Source organism: Embiotoca jacksoni, unplaced genomic scaffold (assembly GCF_022577435.1).
Source record: "Embiotoca jacksoni isolate LCO1_2020_lvr unplaced genomic scaffold, fEmbJac1.0.p SCAF_20, whole genome shotgun sequence".
NCBI classification, from domain to species: Eukaryota; Metazoa; Chordata; class Actinopteri; family Embiotocidae; genus Embiotoca; species Embiotoca jacksoni.
Window position 1 is genome coordinate 1,509,589 of NW_027185341.1, and position 17,231 is coordinate 1,526,819.

General features: G+C 37.9%; 2 protein-coding genes and 1 long non-coding RNA gene across 4 annotated transcripts in view; all 3 read left to right on the forward strand.

Annotated features, from left to right (window-relative positions):
* Positions 1–2,492, forward strand: part of kcnh4b (potassium voltage-gated channel, subfamily H (eag-related), member 4b) — a 37,333-nt gene extending 34,841 nt beyond the window's left edge. For both annotated transcript variants that reach the window (XM_069155509.1, XM_069155510.1), the window contains exon 16: positions 388–2,492. In XM_069155509.1, the coding sequence (XP_069011610.1) occupies positions 388–1,461 (1,074 nt within the window). In that variant the 3' untranslated portion in view covers positions 1,462–2,492. The remainder of the gene's footprint in view (positions 1–387) is intronic.
* Positions 2,493–4,667: 2,175 nt separating this feature from the next.
* LOC138202363 (uncharacterized) lies at positions 4,668–5,519 on the forward strand. The gene is made up of 4 exons (XR_011178639.1): positions 4,668–4,812; positions 4,917–5,054; positions 5,128–5,232; positions 5,340–5,519. It is a non-coding gene; the product is annotated as an uncharacterized lncRNA (long non-coding RNA).
* A 2,079-nt stretch (positions 5,520–7,598) lies between these two features.
* LOC138201919 (ras-related protein Rab-5C-like) lies at positions 7,599–13,149 on the forward strand. Its single transcript, XM_069155511.1, has 6 exons — positions 7,599–7,734; positions 8,749–9,067; positions 9,949–10,100; positions 10,658–10,780; positions 10,882–10,975; positions 11,673–13,149. Exons 2-6 carry the CDS (start codon positions 8,899–8,901, stop codon positions 11,798–11,800), a joined length of 666 nt encoding a protein of 221 aa, XP_069011612.1. The 5' UTR covers positions 7,599–7,734; positions 8,749–8,898; the 3' UTR covers positions 11,801–13,149.
* The last annotated feature ends 4,082 nt before the right edge of the window (positions 13,150–17,231 follow it).

Genomic DNA, 17,231 nt, shown 5'->3' on the forward strand with positions numbered 1-17,231 from the left:
GGGGCCTTTCTGCCCCCCTTTCCCTCTCGTTTTAGTCCCTTGTTCCCACTTTTCTGTCTACTTTCTTCCCTATTTGCGTCAGTTACCTCAGCCTGTGCCCCCTGGGATTTCAATACTGCGTTAGAAGCTCTTTCTCAGAGTCATACAGGGGATTACATTTTGGTTCTTTTTTGGGAGGTCATTAGAGAATTGAATCTGGACATGAGTCCAAGATTAAACTTTAAAAATAGAAGCTGATTTATTTGTCAATGTGTTGGAAAGTTAAGTTTTTTGAAGTGCTTCAGCAGTTTCCCTGCATTCTTTACCACATTTGTGATCTTAGAATATGCTATGTTGGATTGGAAGTCTTTTAATATCATGACTAAGCTGTATGCACTCTCTACACAGATGAACACGTTAAACCAGGAAGTATCTGAGCTCACCAAGGGCCTGCACCACATGTTGCATCTCCTCCAGGCTCACGTATCTGTACATGACTACAAAGCCTCATACCCCTCCTATTCTTACGATGTCCAAATGGTGTCCAGCCTTCCTACAGCCTCCAACACTGGCATCCCCTATAATCCTGCTTCAACCTACCACCTCTATAACGATCCTGGGAGACACTTAGGCCACAGCTACCAAAGTGCCCCAGCTGCTGGCCAATGGAGCTACAGTGGATCTGCTGAAACCCAAACAGAGAGCCACCTCTGGCCTCAATCCTCTAGTCCACCTGCTAACTCTTGTCCGCCACTCTCTGTGAACTCCGCACCTAATTTAGGCCGATGTGACAGCTCTGAGAACGTGACCACGCATCTGTGGACCAGCCCGTCTCTTCTTAGTGTCAGTCCAGGCTTCCAGGGTGGAAGTCCAGGCCCTGCACCTCATGCTGGGCACGGAGACTCTGACAACAGACCTCTCAGTGCTAGTCCAACCACCATCAGCCACTCCCAGCCCGCTTTGTGCCTGCAACCTCCCAGTGACACCGATGAATACTCTTGCATTTTGCCCAATGTCCCTACAGGTACGTCCTCACACAGCCTGCTGGACCCACCACCCAGTTCTAACTACCACCTCTGCTTGTCTCCTGAGTCCCATCTCAACCTCTCACAGGCCCCAAATGAGGCTATTTGTATTCTGATGTCCACCCCGACGTCTCATAATCTGATCCAGGACACCTCTATCTTCCAAATCGAGGACTCGCACCCCTCTAGCCACCCTGTGTCCACCTCTCCTCCCACACTACCCTGCCAGCCTTCTGTCTCTTCTCGGGATTCAGGATCACCACGATCGGATGTGCTTGAGCACCATCTCCCGCTGGGCAACCCATCTGCCATAGAGCACACCAGTTTGGAGTGCCTCTTGGGGAACGGGGGCTCCATGGAGAGCAGGGACAGTGAAAGCGAGTCATCTCGAAGGTCCAGCATCGGCGTGCAGACTCAGAGCACAGAGCAGTCATGGTGTCTGGACCTCACAGATTAAAGTGTCCACATTTCAGAGGCGGACAGTGATAAAGCAACACTGGACGGGAAACTCAAATTATAGACATGCAACTTCTTACAGTGTTCAAAGAGACTCTGAGATTTCCTCCTCTTAATCCCTGGGAGCTCTTAATGGTCAAACGTCACACAATTTACACCATTTCTATGCAAAAGCATGTCATTTGTGCATTATCTTGGCTTTATTGAAGTGTGTCTTTAAAAAAAAACAACTCCACAATAGTGGGTTCCAGTATACTGTATACTGTATATTTTTTTCCAACATCCTCAGAGCAATTTGCAGTAAATAATAGCTGTTACCTCCTTGCATGGTAAAGTTGTTTATTCTTTTTCCTAAGGAAAAGGTCTCCAAATTAATGTGTAAGCATTCTACATGACAACCTGTTGATTGTGTACACTAATACTGTATTTATATGGCGACAGGTCAGAGTGATTGGATGTTTTAATATACAGAGGAACAGAAATGATACATGCTTCACTTTGCATGTAGGAAATAGAGTATGTGCATCACGCAGCATAGTGTTTTTAATTGAATGTTTTTCTCATTTCTGCATTTTTTTTATTTGTGAAACATTTTCAGTCTATGAATATCTAATATCCAAACTCCACCAAGCAGTACACGGTACATAATTTATGATTTTAGTTCTAATCACATTGGACATCTCCTTTTTATGTCCTCGTAAATATTCCCCAGGACATATAAATATATTTTCTATGTTTCTTTATCAAAGCATTAAATATAACACTTTAACTGGTTTCTTCTCAACAAAATGTGAAAAAAAACATCCCCGAGTAGCCAAAATATAGCTGCTGATAAATTAAACATAAAATAATATATATATTTAAGTGGGTCCCATGAAATATTGAAATCTGTCATTCATTTTACAAAATATGAATGCCTCAGAGGAAAAAACATTAAGTCATGACACTCATACGATATTCACAGTATTCAGGAACTTTATTATTTTTGAATGGTTTCTCCTTGGCTGACAAAATAAATATGCAGAAAATGTATTACTGTGTCCTTTTCTGTGGTGTCACACTTATCACAAAAACAGAAAACTAGCCCAAATATTTCCAGTTTTAGAAAGAGTATTTGGAAAATCTGGTAGTTGAGTACAAGAGGACAAACTCTGATTTAAGCTCGGGAACAAATACACATGCTGAGTTATTTGTGTTGAAGCTCGACAGAAGCTGAAATAGTTTTGACTGAGGCGATGCTCAAAATTGTCTTTAGGATCAGGGCTACTTTACTGTTATTTGACAGGCAGATATTAGGAAGTACTGAGTCTGACCTTATTTCTGTGCTTTTATCAAGGTCAAGTGGTAATTTGTGTTCGACAGGTTCTTGCCAGTAATTTTTAAACCCCAAAAGTATTGTTGCATACACGTATTTTGTATACTGACTTTTCAACCTGAAAAAGGCTAACATACAGTCGTGGATACATTTTTTTTAACAGCACATTGAAAAAAATGCCAATTTCCTTCTGAAAGGTAATAAAATAAAAAGCATTTTTTTCTCATGTATACCTGCATACCTTTAGTATGTTACTGTGTAAAACAAAGAAAGTGTGAAAAAAAAAAAAAAAAACATATTGCTTCTGTTACAAACATTATTCTAGAAAGGCCTCGGAAGATTTGTTGGTACCCCATAAAGAAATGACATGAATTGCTTTATAGTGATAATTTAAACTAAGTGCTTTCTTTTAGCATTAAACATGTCTTCAATCTTTAATCAATCGTTCAGGATATCAATTAATGCACGACTGTAAACATCGTAATCACCACCCAGACAGCAGTCAGTTCTTGGCCGACTGTAGCCATACTTTTAAATAATTCTTTCCAACTCTTTACTAACAATTTCATCTATTTATCTATACTTTAACATAGCTTCAATTGGTAATCCATACTGTTATCTAACAATTTCAACTGCTAGCCATAGTCTAATTATAGCTAATAATTTCCAACTGTTCAGTCATAATTTTAGATAGCAATTTTTACTTGTATCCACTGTGTTGAGTTAATAATTAAATTTGTTAATTCATACTGTTAGCTAACAACTGCAGAGGTTTATCTGTAGTTTTAGGAAACCGTTTCAGCTGTTTATATTATGAGCTCACAATTTAAACTTTTAGCAAGCTATTCCTACCTATCATTCGCTATCTATCTATCTATCTATCTATCTATCTATCTATCTATCTATCTATCTATCTATCTATCTATGTAGTCTATCTTATTCCCACTCTTTATCAATTACTTTATTTTAACTGTTAGCATTTCTGTTTAAAACTGGTCAGGTCCATTAAATCCCTTAATCAAATTGTCATTTTTTAATTTTTTTTTTTAGATAAATTGAGCTAATCTTTCCGAGTGCCACATGGCTACTGCAAACTCGGTTAACCCCGAGGTATTTGACTCCTGTTTGGGATTGAGTGCTATAGGCTACATAAAAAAGAGAAATAAAACATATATTTGTTCTCCTATACCAAAAACAAGAAACTGTCTGCAACTTCAATGAAATTTCCAGTGAGAAGAGAAGAAAATAGAAAGTCGCTAGTCTGCTTTCTTAAAAGAAAAGAGGATTTGCAGCCGTTGTCTCGCTCATTACTGCACTGGTTTATCCTTGGTCTATTTGGACTGAGCTGTCTTGACTTTTAATCCGATTATACAAGCAAATATGTAATATCTTTCAAGTAATGTTGAGAGGGGAGTTGTAGATGAAACTGCCCAGACAAGAATTTTAGCAGCAGCTTCATTAGCATCAACATCCCCGATTGAAACAGTAAAGTTCATGTCTACATTTTTAATGTAATTTGAAATCCATCTGTTTTAATCTTCAATTCAGGGCTTCAGTACACACACAAATCAAATCCAAAGACAAAGTCGTGTTTATTTTGAGTTTGTTTCATGTCCGTTGGGCTGTTACAACAGGTCCTGTCAACGCCATAGCTTTCTACCCAAAAATACACAGTTGGCTACAACCTGTTCTAAAAACATTTGTGAAGCAAAGGTTTAGGGGGAAATCAGGTGGAGTACATGTGGCAACAGTTCAATATTGACATCATTCTTTAAATAGTGGAGTTAGCATTTTTAGTTGTGTGGTTGTAAGGCCACTGTTTGTTGGTTTAATTACCAACTGTAGGCCTACGGTGCATTTCGCACAAGTCAGTGTTGTAAGAGTGTTTTTCTGGTATCCGTGTCTGGCCTTGATAACCACACTGTCAGAAAATGCCAGATTTCATTTAATAATTAACAACAATTCACAACAGTTGTGCAACAAGACGGGATAAAAAGGAAGCCACAATATCAGGGCTCCAGTAGGACAATTCATCAGGTGGGATAAGTTTTTGAATCTATCAGTAATATGTGTGTGCTAGTATTTAATTATGTTCTGTCTGATTTATCACACTTCTCTACTTTTATCCTTTTTTTATGCAGAGATTGGTGCACAGAGATGTGGACTTGTGGAAAAAATGAAGACTGTGGTGCTTGCTCTTTTGGTTTTGTTGGTAGTTGGGCAGAGTGATTAAATCTGAAAATGTGCAGTCTACTTTTCCAAAAATGTAAATGAAACTGGTGAGTTGAAATTTTTAATTTTTTTTAATTTTTTTTTTTTTTTAAATATATAAACACAAGTTTCTTTGTGCAGGTGAAGCCTTGATGTGTTACTGTGGAGGACATAAATTCTGTTCAAGCAATGTTGAAATCTGCTATGGCTTAAATCAATTCTGTTCCAGAATCTACTTTCATCAAAGTAAGTGGTTAAGTATATTGTTTAGCTACACAGACAATGGTCAGTATGTAGCTGCCACACCACAGCTTTCCTGATATCCATTTTCTCCGTGTTTTCACAAATGACAGGTACTCCCTGGGTTGCCTGAGTGCAGGTCAGTGCAGGATAATGAATACACCAGGTTTAGTAACTACCCATTGTTGCCGTACTGATCTGTGCAACGGCTAAATGGATATCAACAGATGCTCTGATGAATAAACATTCTACTATCATGTAGTGCGTATTATAGTATTCCCAGAATAAAGAACAGTGTGTTTCAAAATTGGATGTTTTTCACTTTTTATTCCTCCTTATTCTTTCATTTTCATTCCCTCTCAATGTTATACACAGACAATGTGGTTCTCAATTCATGCTAAATAGCTCTTTAAAAATGGTTAAAATGGCATCTCTGCAAATCACATTAAGAGAAACGTGAAGTAATGATATATTCTACTTTTGTGATCATTTTTATGGTCAATTTAACAATTAATGCTTTTTTGAAAGCGTACCAGCTTTCATCCACAAAATATACTCAGGCATTAAGGAGATTTTCATTTATAATCTCCCACTTGGGGACAATGTACAGGATAGTGTACCCCGACGTTCACTGTGTGCTAGTCTTCCAACTTCAGTAGACAAGTCAGACTTCATTAAAAAATAAATTTAGAAAATACTTAAACTCAAGACTTCTCCAGCTGGAGATGTTATTATAAACATGTTATAAACAGCAAGTTGTCGATATAGAATTTACTTTGTTTTGATTGGGCAATACAATAAAACACTGTTATATGATAAATACATTTAGGTTGAAAGAACTAAATGGCTACAACAGATAAAAGACAACTCTGCATATGTACATTCATTTGTGCATATGTATTTTTTCCAGTCCAATATTGGTACTTTGACAGGTAAACTAATATAAAATATAAAAGTATAAAATATAAAAGTCAATATTTAAGTTAAAGTGCAATAAAATACATTTCAGGAATGCGAAATGAGTCCAAAAGGAGAGGAGATATATGAAATACATATATATATATTGCTCTCAGGACTCTGTGCTACACATAGGATGCATGATAATATGAAGAATAAAGATGATTTGGTCACCAAATTAGATTTAAAAAAAATGTTGTTTTTTTCCATCAAATTAACTGTATTTAATCTGCCAACACCTGCTGAGTTTTTGATACTTTATTTACTTATTTTGAAAGTGTGAAAAAAGACATAAGTTAATTAAAATACTAATGTGGTCAAATTTGCAAAGGAGAGAACGAGGAGACAAGAAGTAAGGCTGCATTACATTGTGTATTGCCACTTTCACAAAATAGATCAAATAGTTGCAATTTGTTTCTATTTTCATATTTTTCATATCACCTTTTCATATTTTTTGTGATGATTTTCCAAAACAACATGAATTTAATTGTTGATGCTGTTACTTTCGGTATAAACTCTTACTGCATTATAAAGAAAATTGTATTTGGGAAAACAACAAACGTAGTCAAGTTTTTGCCCTGATCGAAAATATGTTTAAAACACAAACAACGAATCAAAGTTCGTTTCAGCCAAACCTGCTGAGTTCTCTCGTTTGCTGTCCCATGGCACCACCACGTGGCAAAGACTGTCCGACATAACTGTCCAAAAAGAAAACCAGTGGAATTTATTACAGTGTGCTGTTTCAGTTGCTGGTGAATACTTGTATGGTGTGAAGATGACTTTCGTTTGTGAAATATCACAGAGAAAAGTATTTATCAACTTTTTTTCTTGTATTTTTAAATTCAAGAATGAGGCATTTCCTGAGAAAAATTGGCAAAACAGCAACAAACAATAAAATAGATTAAATAATAATTAAATACAAGAAAAAAATAAACAAATAAATATTGCAAATAATACAAAACAGTATTAGAACATTATCCAAATGTATAAAAGAAAAAGATTGGCGGCTTAAACAATTTCTGACCACATGATCGTGGGGCAGTTTTACACATAACAAAACATATGATCATAAATTTAAATTAATTAAATAATAAAAAAAGAAAAAGAAAACAATTACAAAGACTTTTCCTGAACGTTTAGATGACATCATAGTTGCGGTGGGAGGTGTGCTTAAATTAAAATATTTTATAAAATCAGGATGTAATAATATAATATATAATGTATATATTTAAAAAAAAAAAAAAAATCAAGTACACTCCAATCTTCATCAAAAACCCATTTCAAGTTTATATCTTAATAAGCATTTTAAAGATAATACTTTTTTTTTTTTTTTTAAAACGTGAGCAGGCTCCCTCTGACGACCTGCTTTTCGCCCGTATGATTGGCTGTGACGTCGCATCACATGACGGACGGATCCAGGAAGTATTTTGGTTACACAAGGCGGAAGCGTATAATATACTGAAGCTGAAAGTGTTTCTTGGGGGGGGAAAGGAGACAACGTTGTCAACGACGAATACAACCGCTCTACGTGGATACTGTTTTATGTTGTTGGTAAGACCGTCAACGTGTTCTTTGTTTGCTCTGAGTAACATTTCGTGTTAGCCGACATTAGCATTGCTACCTCATCTCGTCGTTATCACAGGCGAGTTTTAGCCTCGGAGCTAACTGGGGCTGGTGTTGTTTTTGTCCGTTTTGATAGTCAAAGTTAACACCAGCAGGTTTGGCCGCTCCTGTAATCACAGGTTTTTTTTGTTGTTGTTGTTGTTGCGGCCTTCATAATATAAATAAGTATCTTGGTTTTGTTGGAGGAGAGTGTGACGTTGACGTCAATAAGATGACAGTTTAAAGCAGGTGAGACAATATAACAAAGCCTATTTGTTGTACCTGTACAATCACATCTGCGAAGTGTTGCAAACTCTTGATATTTTCGCCAATTAGGTATTATTATAACGCGAGATCAATGTTTTTTGAAGGCCGATATCGATAATCAGTATTTGAGGTTCCAGGTTTTAAAACTGATATGTTAGTTGTAATGCTCCTTTACATTGATCCACCTGAGAGGTTTCTTTTTTTTTTTTTTCCTACCCTACCACATAACATTTTCCTGTTACATATTTATACTTTTCTTGTTTTGTCTTTTTTTTTATTTTGCACACCGTGGGACTGTGAGGAACAATTTTTTTTACAATCTCTCTGAATGTCTGTATGTCACATGGTGGATTGACATTAAAGTTCAAGATGTTGATTAATTAGATTAATTTAGTGATGGTAAATTTAGCTGCAACATTTTTTTTTTTTTTTAAATCACTTCATGAATTTACCCAAAGAAAGGAAATAAAAATACGTTTTTCAAGCCTCTAAAAATATAACGATTTTATGGCATGTCTTTGTTCATGTTCACGTACTGTCTTCAATACCATGTATATCTAATATTCACAGACATGGTACTTTTGTACCTTAAATCTTTGAATTGTATGATTTGCAGATTGACAACATGAAAATGTGTGGCACTCAACAACAAAAGCATGCGTTCTGATCACCGAATCAACTGTTTTATTTTTCAAGGTAACCTTGGTCACTCCACCGCTGCTCACAACATCTGGTTTTTGCCACAAGGAGATTGATCTCTGACCTCGCTCGCCATCGGTGCCTGCGTTTCCACCTCGCTGACCTGTAGTTTCAGACCATCTCTTCCACAACAGTCTCTGTCTGTCAATGGCTGGGCGTGGTGGAGGAGCGAGCAGGCCTAATGGTGCCGCAGCAGCAAACAAAATCTGCCAGTTCAAACTGGTGCTGCTGGGGGAGTCAGCGGTGGGCAAGTCCAGCTTAGTGCTGCGTTTTGTCAAAGGCCAGTTTCATGAATTCCAGGAGAGTACCATTGGAGGTAAGAGATGTTTCTGGACTTTTTAAAGGAGGGAATTTTGCGTTTTAAAATGACTTTGGGTGTCTCCGTAGATAGATTATGTTTTTGGGTTGCATATGAGGGCTAAATATTATTTTAAATTCATATGCACCAGTGCTGACATCATACCAAACAATACTGTTTTGATAGCTAATTTTGAGGAATAAAAACACATGTTTTATGAGTTGTCAAGAGTTGCTGAAAGTTGGTATTTGAAATTTGCTTCAAATCAGAAACTATTCCATCAAAGAAAAAGTGAATAATATGACAGATTTGACCAGACAATCGGCACCATTTTTTGGTTCTTGACTGTTAATGTTTGGTTTCATACGCAGGTTTGATTCTCACCCTAGTGCAGATCTAGTTTACTTCATTTCAACTTCAGTAGGTACAAAATTGCACTACTACTAAAAAAGTCTAAGATTTAAGGTTTTACTACAAAATATAAATAATAAAGTATCCTAAAATTAATTTCCAGTTGTACTCCTGTATTGGATTTTGCATCGAAGAAGAAGTGGCCTGTAGGGAAAACTAACTTGAAAGTTCTTTTATTAGCTTTTATTTGTGATAGTTTTCACCAACATGTGGACATTCAAGTTGACATTATAGTTCCAAACATTGTTTCCGAGGTTAAGAATGAACTTCCCACTCAAAACATGTGGCATGTTTCATTCAACGATGTGAATCAAATTCCACCTCCTTTCAGCAGGTCTGACGGGCACATATTTGTACATGTATACATTATGTGTGATGTTGAAAATGACAAAAACCTGCCAAAGCTAATCTTTAGTGACGCAAAGCCTCCTTTCATCTTCTAAAAAAAGATAGAAAGCTACTGATGTGTGTTGTCCTTTCCTCTTCAGCTGCCTTCCTCACTCAGACTGTCTGTCTGGACGACACCACTGTTAAGTTTGAGATCTGGGACACAGCCGGTCAAGAGCGCTACCACAGCCTGGCTCCAATGTACTACAGAGGTGCTCAGGCGGCCATCGTGGTCTACGACATCACCAACACAGTAGGTTTCACCCGCACGAAGTTACAACGAACCCAGATGACTTATAGCAGTAGCTATAGTTTTACTCTACATTCATGTTTTTCTTTGTTTTTGTTCGTCTGAGTCTTGACACCCAAAAATAGAACAAACAGTAAGCAAAGCCATGTTGATAATCAAAGGTCCTTTTGAATCTTACCAAGGTGTGTGTTAAGTAATTACTTCATGATACGAGACACCGGTTTTAGGTTCTGTGTTTAATGTTTATTTTCAATTCAACTTTAATTATTTAGCTCCAAATCATGACACAAATCATCTCGGGGCACTTAACATACTAAGGCTGATCCTTACAATATTAAAGAGAAACCCAACAATTCCCACATGATGCGCCAGTGGGAATCGTTTGGACTAATTACATCTGGTCTAAAATTAGGCCTGCTTAGGTTTTCCGACCTGGCGGTGCTTTGACTTTACGTTATGTACAAGCTGGAAAGTAAAAATGTTCCACCAAGGTTGAAAATAGCTGTAATTAGACAAACTGTGGGGGAGAACGGGACTGAATAAGCTTATTGTTTTATCAGGACACATTTGCACGTGCAAAAAACTGGGTGAAGGAGCTTCAAAGACAAGCCAGTCCCAACATAGTGATCGCTCTGGCTGGCAACAAGGCAGATATCGCAAACAAGAGAGCTGTGGATCTTCAGGTACGAACTTGCATAATTATGGTTTAATTTAACAGTAGAAGTGTCAGACATTTACAGTATTACACTGCATGAGACTATCTTCTGTATCCAAATAATCTCAGGAGGCCCAAACATATGCTGATGACAACAGTCTGCTCTTCATGGAGACCTCAGCCAAGACTGCCATGAATGTCAATGAGATTTTCATGGCTATTGGTAAGTACTGTGTTGCGTCAAATCTCTCTCCTTCCACAAATGGATATTCATGGTTGCAGTTGTGTTTACTGCTCCCTTATTTCTGCATCAAAATTTTAAAAAAAATATGGCGCAGCTCTCCTGACCTCAATACACTAGGTATTGGGTAAATAGTTGGATTTTAGTCGCATTGCAACACGAGAGCTGTGGAACCCAGCAGGTGTGATGGGGAAAAAAACACATCATTTGTTCAGACATATTTGTTAATATTTGCTCTTGAAGTAATGTTTTCTACCACTGAATGAAAATAAATGGTTGGTTTTTGTTTATAACTGAACTAACTGAACGTCACAAACTGAACACTAAACAGTAATTTGAGTTTAAAGTTTGGAATTCAGTGCAATAGCTATTCTGAGAGCACAAGTCAATTATTATTTTTTTTTTTTAAACGTGTACAGGAATTCGTTGTTTTTTTTTCCCCCATAACACCTACCAGTCAAGTGGTCTTTTGTGGATTTTTTTTCCTGTCAGTGTCAGAGGCTGTGAACCCTTTTATCTTCTCATTCCAAAAGAAGTACTACACAATGAGTTGTGTTACATAAAAGGCAGAAAGAATCAAATCATTTGGAGTTGCAGAACCATGTATTTATTCTGCTGTGTTTTGTAGCTGAATTTGTAAAGTTGCTATATTTGAATATCTGTGTTTGTGTCCTTGTAGCGAAGAAGCTACCGAAGAGCGAGCCTCAGGGCGGAGCGGGACAAGGAGGGCGTACGAGGACGGGGGTGGATCTACAAGAAGCTAGCCCTCAGGGCCGCAGTGGCCAGTGCTGCGGCGGCGGAAATTAGCAAGTACAAAACAATGAACTTAGTGAACGAGCCCATCAATTTAAGGACAGCACGTAGCTAAAACCAGAGAGGCTGGAGAGGGCAGAGCCGCTCGCCACTCCTGCACTTAAACTGAGATTACAGATGAGATTATCTGGATCCTCTTTGATTAAAGGAACTTTTTTTTTTAAAAGAATCATAAGCTAGAGGGAATTCCCGATATCCCTCACTTCTTCTCTTCTGTCTTTCCTCCGTGTGTCTCTCTACCTCCCTGTTCATCTTCAGCCTGTCTGATTGAATACTGTTTTAAATGAACTCTTCTGAAGTGCGGCGTGGAGGTTGTTTGTCATTTTCCCTGTGTGTGTGTGTGTGTGTGTGTGTGTGTGTGTGTGTGTGTGTGTGTGTGTGTCTCTGTGTCTGTTCGTCTGTGTGTGAATAGTATTTACAGCATATATATTTATATATGCACACACACATTTTCTACTCCTGTCATTTCCCATAACATTGATCTTTATGGAAGATGCAAGTACCCAACTGTTTATGCTCAAATTGAAAAAGTCAGAGCAATTACGCTTTTTGACTTTTTAGATGACAGAATTTTGGCCCCATTTGCACCCGGTATTAATATGTGACAAGTTCGCTGGATAATGACAGCCTGTCCTTAAGGCCTTGCATGTCTGTGTAGTATGAAAACATTCACATTATCTGCTCATGCTCGGGTCATTTCTCAATATGCAAATTAGTCCGGGGCTAGCTGGTGGACTTGTCAATAGACATGGTGAATCTCCCAAGTGCAGCAAGGCAATGCCACAAAAGGACACCATTTATTTCTAAATCAGTTTTTCTGAGGTAAGACCAGCTAGCTAGCTCAACATTTCGGCTGGCTGAAGCTAGCAGGAACGTAGTCGGGCTTCTCTGATTGCATTTACACCCGTTTGAGATCCGCTTCCACAGAGGATGCCTGACCACCTCCAAATATGGCCTGACTGATCCAGTTGCAAACCAGTCCCAGAGCGTTCTGCGTGCATTTATACATGCGTTTTTTTGTTGTTTTTTTTTCCCCCTCGCCCTTCCCTATTCTCGAGGTATTCAGATACAGATCACATTTTAATGCCAGGTGTGTTTGTTATTCTCAATATGGACCTAGATGAGCTAAAAGGAGAGCTCAAAACCTCGCTTATTGAAGCAGGTCATAAATTAATAGGCTACACGCATCTGAAGATGTTTCCTAACTGTACATCAAATGCAGTTTTCATGTTTTCATTCATTGTGTCTTGATAACTGTAACACCAGAGAGTTGTTAGCCTTTTTTAAAAAAGAAATGTGAAATAACTTGTAAATCTAAAAAGTAATAAATAACATGCAAGATTCACGTTGTTCTGAGTTGATTTGCAGCGGCAGTGGAGGACATTTCTGATGCATTATTTGCACGTACAATCCAGACTGTAAGTATTTGGACAGTTACACACATACACTTCATCGAGCTCTTTGCTGCAGCACATTCAGTTGGAAATAAAGTAATGGATGCGACGTTAAAGTGCTGAGCTCAGCTTTAATTTTAGTAAAATCATCATGATTAAATGTGGAAAATGCAGGATCCTTCATCCAGTTGTAAATTAATGTGTAAATCTGTTTTTTTAGTACATTCAGCAAAGCAAAGAAGCTTTTAAATTTCAATAGAGGGAAACAAATTTCATGTGTAGGTTCCTGAAATAATCAACATTTCTAAACACTAGATGGCAGCATCACACTTGAATCCTGTTAGAAAAAGACTCAAATAGATATGTATTCTTTCAGCTAAAACAACTAGAAGATTAAATATTTTTTTTATTGCCATAGAATATTCAGCAACTATTTTGCTTATGCGTGTAGTATTTAGCAAATTGTTTTAGGTAGAGCTCTTAGATTAAATGTTACAGTGTTCATGTGAAGGGAAGGATAAGCACAGTTTAGTACACAGTCAGAGATTGCATTTCTTTGCATATCTGTGTGTATGTGAAAGTGGATAGCACTGTATGTAGATAGGCCTTGCAAAAAGCCACAACTTGGGAAAAACCGAGAGAAAAAAAAAGGCTGTCCTACAGAGGAAGGACACGCTAGCGGTGAGCTTCATTTGTGTTTACCTCATTATTCCACAGCTCATTTTAAAGCACTGTTTCGCTAATGCAGCGGTTTACTTTGCCGTGACGATGTCTGCCCTTTTAATGGAAGAGCATGTAGCTCTTTGAGGTTTTAAGACTATTAGTTAAAGAAACTAAAACATAATAAATGTATCCAGCAGCAGTCTGAAGTTTATAATTGATAATATCTAATAGAAAACAAATCTGCGCGAACACCTTCACTCTTGGCAATCTTATTAGATACACCTGGCCTTAATGTGAAAGATTATTATGTTATTGTTAAGGTATTCATATAAAAGATTAGAAACACCAAAACAACTCATGAGCACAAACTACAGCCTAAAAAAACAACTGAATTGTTTTGGTGTTTCTAATATTTTGACCACCTCATGATATCAATATATTTTTTTACTGTTAATGGAGTCAATGGGAGGAGTCCTGCCGTGCAGTTATATAATGCCCAATGCTTAAGAAGTGGAGTTATTTCCAAATGCAAAGTGGGGGGACATAATCTCAAACGCTATAAAGTAATTGTCTTGACAAACTTTTAATCAAAATTCAGCACAAATATTAACCACCCCCCCCCCAAAAAAAATGGCAAAACAAAATGTGAATTAAAGCATATCCACATTGGGTATTATATTCCATATAACAATGTTATGATAATTACGTGCATTGAGGTTAACAATTGGACAGATGTCATTAAACTATTGTATGTAGAAAAGTGTACAAGGAGATGATGTAATTAAAAAAGCACTCGTCAAATGTGAAATGGAAACCACGCAGTTAACACAGTGCAAATATGTTGGTGGGTGTAGTTTCCTGTATTTATGTGAGGAATCTTAGTCGTCTAATCGTTACGCACAGATGAACTGTTTTTGTCTGCCGCCATTTTTCATGCCTTCAGTGGAGCTGAAGATTCAGTGGACGTTTAAGTCGCATGCCCTGTGTGTTGCTCACATTTTTCTTCAATCAACGCGCCAATTTTTTTCCACCCCAGGCGAGCATACAAGCCTTTCTGAAAAATCAAGTTGTTTTTTTTTTCCCCCATCTCTCTTTTATTCTTAAATTGAAAATGTGCATCAAAACAACTGGATGGAAACATACTTTCGAGTCATTAAATAGCACCTTCTTCCCTGTAAGAAATGATAAGTAATAAAAATGCACCCTTCCTCAATTCAGTAAACTCGTGTTTTGCCTGTACGACCTTCCGTGTTTGGGTATAATCAGCAGCTCATAATAGTGACTAATGCTAATCTTAGCTATGTGCTATAAAGTGATATAGTTATTGGCGTGTAAGTGACATTACTGATTGTGTCCACTGAGTTGATCACGCTGCTTCTGTCCCACTGAGTTTTAGCATTTCCAATAATCCTGTAAAGTCCCTTGTGTGAACTTTCGCAGTCCATTTGATAATAAGTCTGTGCCAATCTGAATGTGAATTTTCGGCATACACACCCAACTCGCAAATTCAAACGAGGTCTTTAGTTTCTTAAATCAATGAAAGGAGTCATTCACAGTTTACCCAGATTGGAAATCTGTTGAAGGAGTAGTTTTACCTTGCGTTCCCCTAGAAAATCTAATCCTCCATGTAAACATAAATAAAACTAAAGCTATATAAAGGTTTTTACACTGGAAACTGGTGTAAACTGTCTTTTAGGTCGACACACTTGTTATTTTGGTTATGACGCTAATGACGACCTCACATTAAATCCACTTTTAAAGCCATTTGAACACGCACACAAGCGCACACTCGCCTCACAGATATGGCAGCATTTCTGCCAAAAGCAGGCGGGTGCTCTGTTCACATTAAGTGATTTCTCATTTGTTGAGCTGTCACTCAAGATGTGTTCTGTCAGAAAAGAAACTCATTTCATGCTTGGCCTCTGTGAATCATAATGGTGTGAGAGCTGGGCTGAAATTGACTGTGTTTAGAGGAGGTGATTGGCAGAATAAAGGAAATGTGCCCTGGAAAATAAACGCATTTACATTTTGTACCAGTGTTTCTTCTCGTGTCTCTTATGTTCGTACAACAAATTAAACAGGTAATGTGGCCAAAAAGGCGTGGTTGTCATGACAACAAGCATTTTTTCAGATTAGCTTTAGGTACTGTACATGTGTTTGTGCTGAAAAAAAAAACAAATGTCCCAGTTTTATTGCACGGTCCGGTTGAAAAAGACAGAAAATGCATTTCCAAACACTTGCTCTGATGGATTCCCTGTCTCTTCCTGAACAGAGAGACAAATGTCATTAAATACCAAGGACGTGGGGACACGGTACCTGGATTGCGTTTTGTATTGCCGTTTGAGATTTCTGCTGATAGTGATGGCACGTGTGATGTGGTACAATAATTGTTTCTTATCTAAAATGAAACATCTGTTGCCACTGGATGGGATGTTCATGAGGGAGGGACTGAAGGAAGGACAAAAAGATAGGGATTTTTAAAATATCTTGTTTAAAGCTATTTAAATGCGATAGACTGCCATTACTGAACCCAAATAAATGGCACGAATGTTTGGGTCTGACCACCCTCCGTTTAAGATTGTTTCCTGTCGTTTTTCTGTCGTTGCACCGTAATAGACGTAGACCTCGGGTTAATTTTTTAATACCAATATTAATACCAAACTAAATTATACCAAAATCAATAGTTATTGGAGCAGCGTTTGGCCATTTGGCATTGACCACCCTATATTGTATGTTGTGTGACAAAGCTCTACCACCACGCACATTGTTGGAACTACTTCTAAGTCAGAGGTGGGTGGAGCCAGGTTAATAGCGCTGGGCTCTTACGTACATATGAATGTCAACGTCTGCCTGGAGGAGTGTCTGGTGAGACGTTCCGGCATTAGCAATGGTAATGATGTGTTGTACATCACCCAGAAATGATTGTTTTTCCATAACTGAAGGGGGAGCAACAGCTACGACTACAGTGAGGAGGAGTAGGCTGCTGCAGAGGCTAAGAGTTTAGCCAAATGGCAACCTACACTGATGTCACCCACTAGTTTGTGACCTGCTGTTTTGAAACCTTGAGTCTTCTACTTCAGCCAACGCAATCTTGGTTTTTTTTTTGGAGCCCAATATGACCATATTTGAACAAACTGTGGAGGACTGACTCGATCTGACTGAGAACCAGAGGACTCTCTACCCGCCCTCTTGTACCTGAAACCTGACTGCACCCCAGACATGTCAATCAAACCAAACATGCCTCTCTTTGAGGCCTAATATCTAATTTATGATGGAATTATTTTCAGAAGAACTACCAGAACGCAGATTTTGAAGGAGTAAATTTAACGAATGACACCCTAATGGAAAAAAAAATTGATTGACTTTGT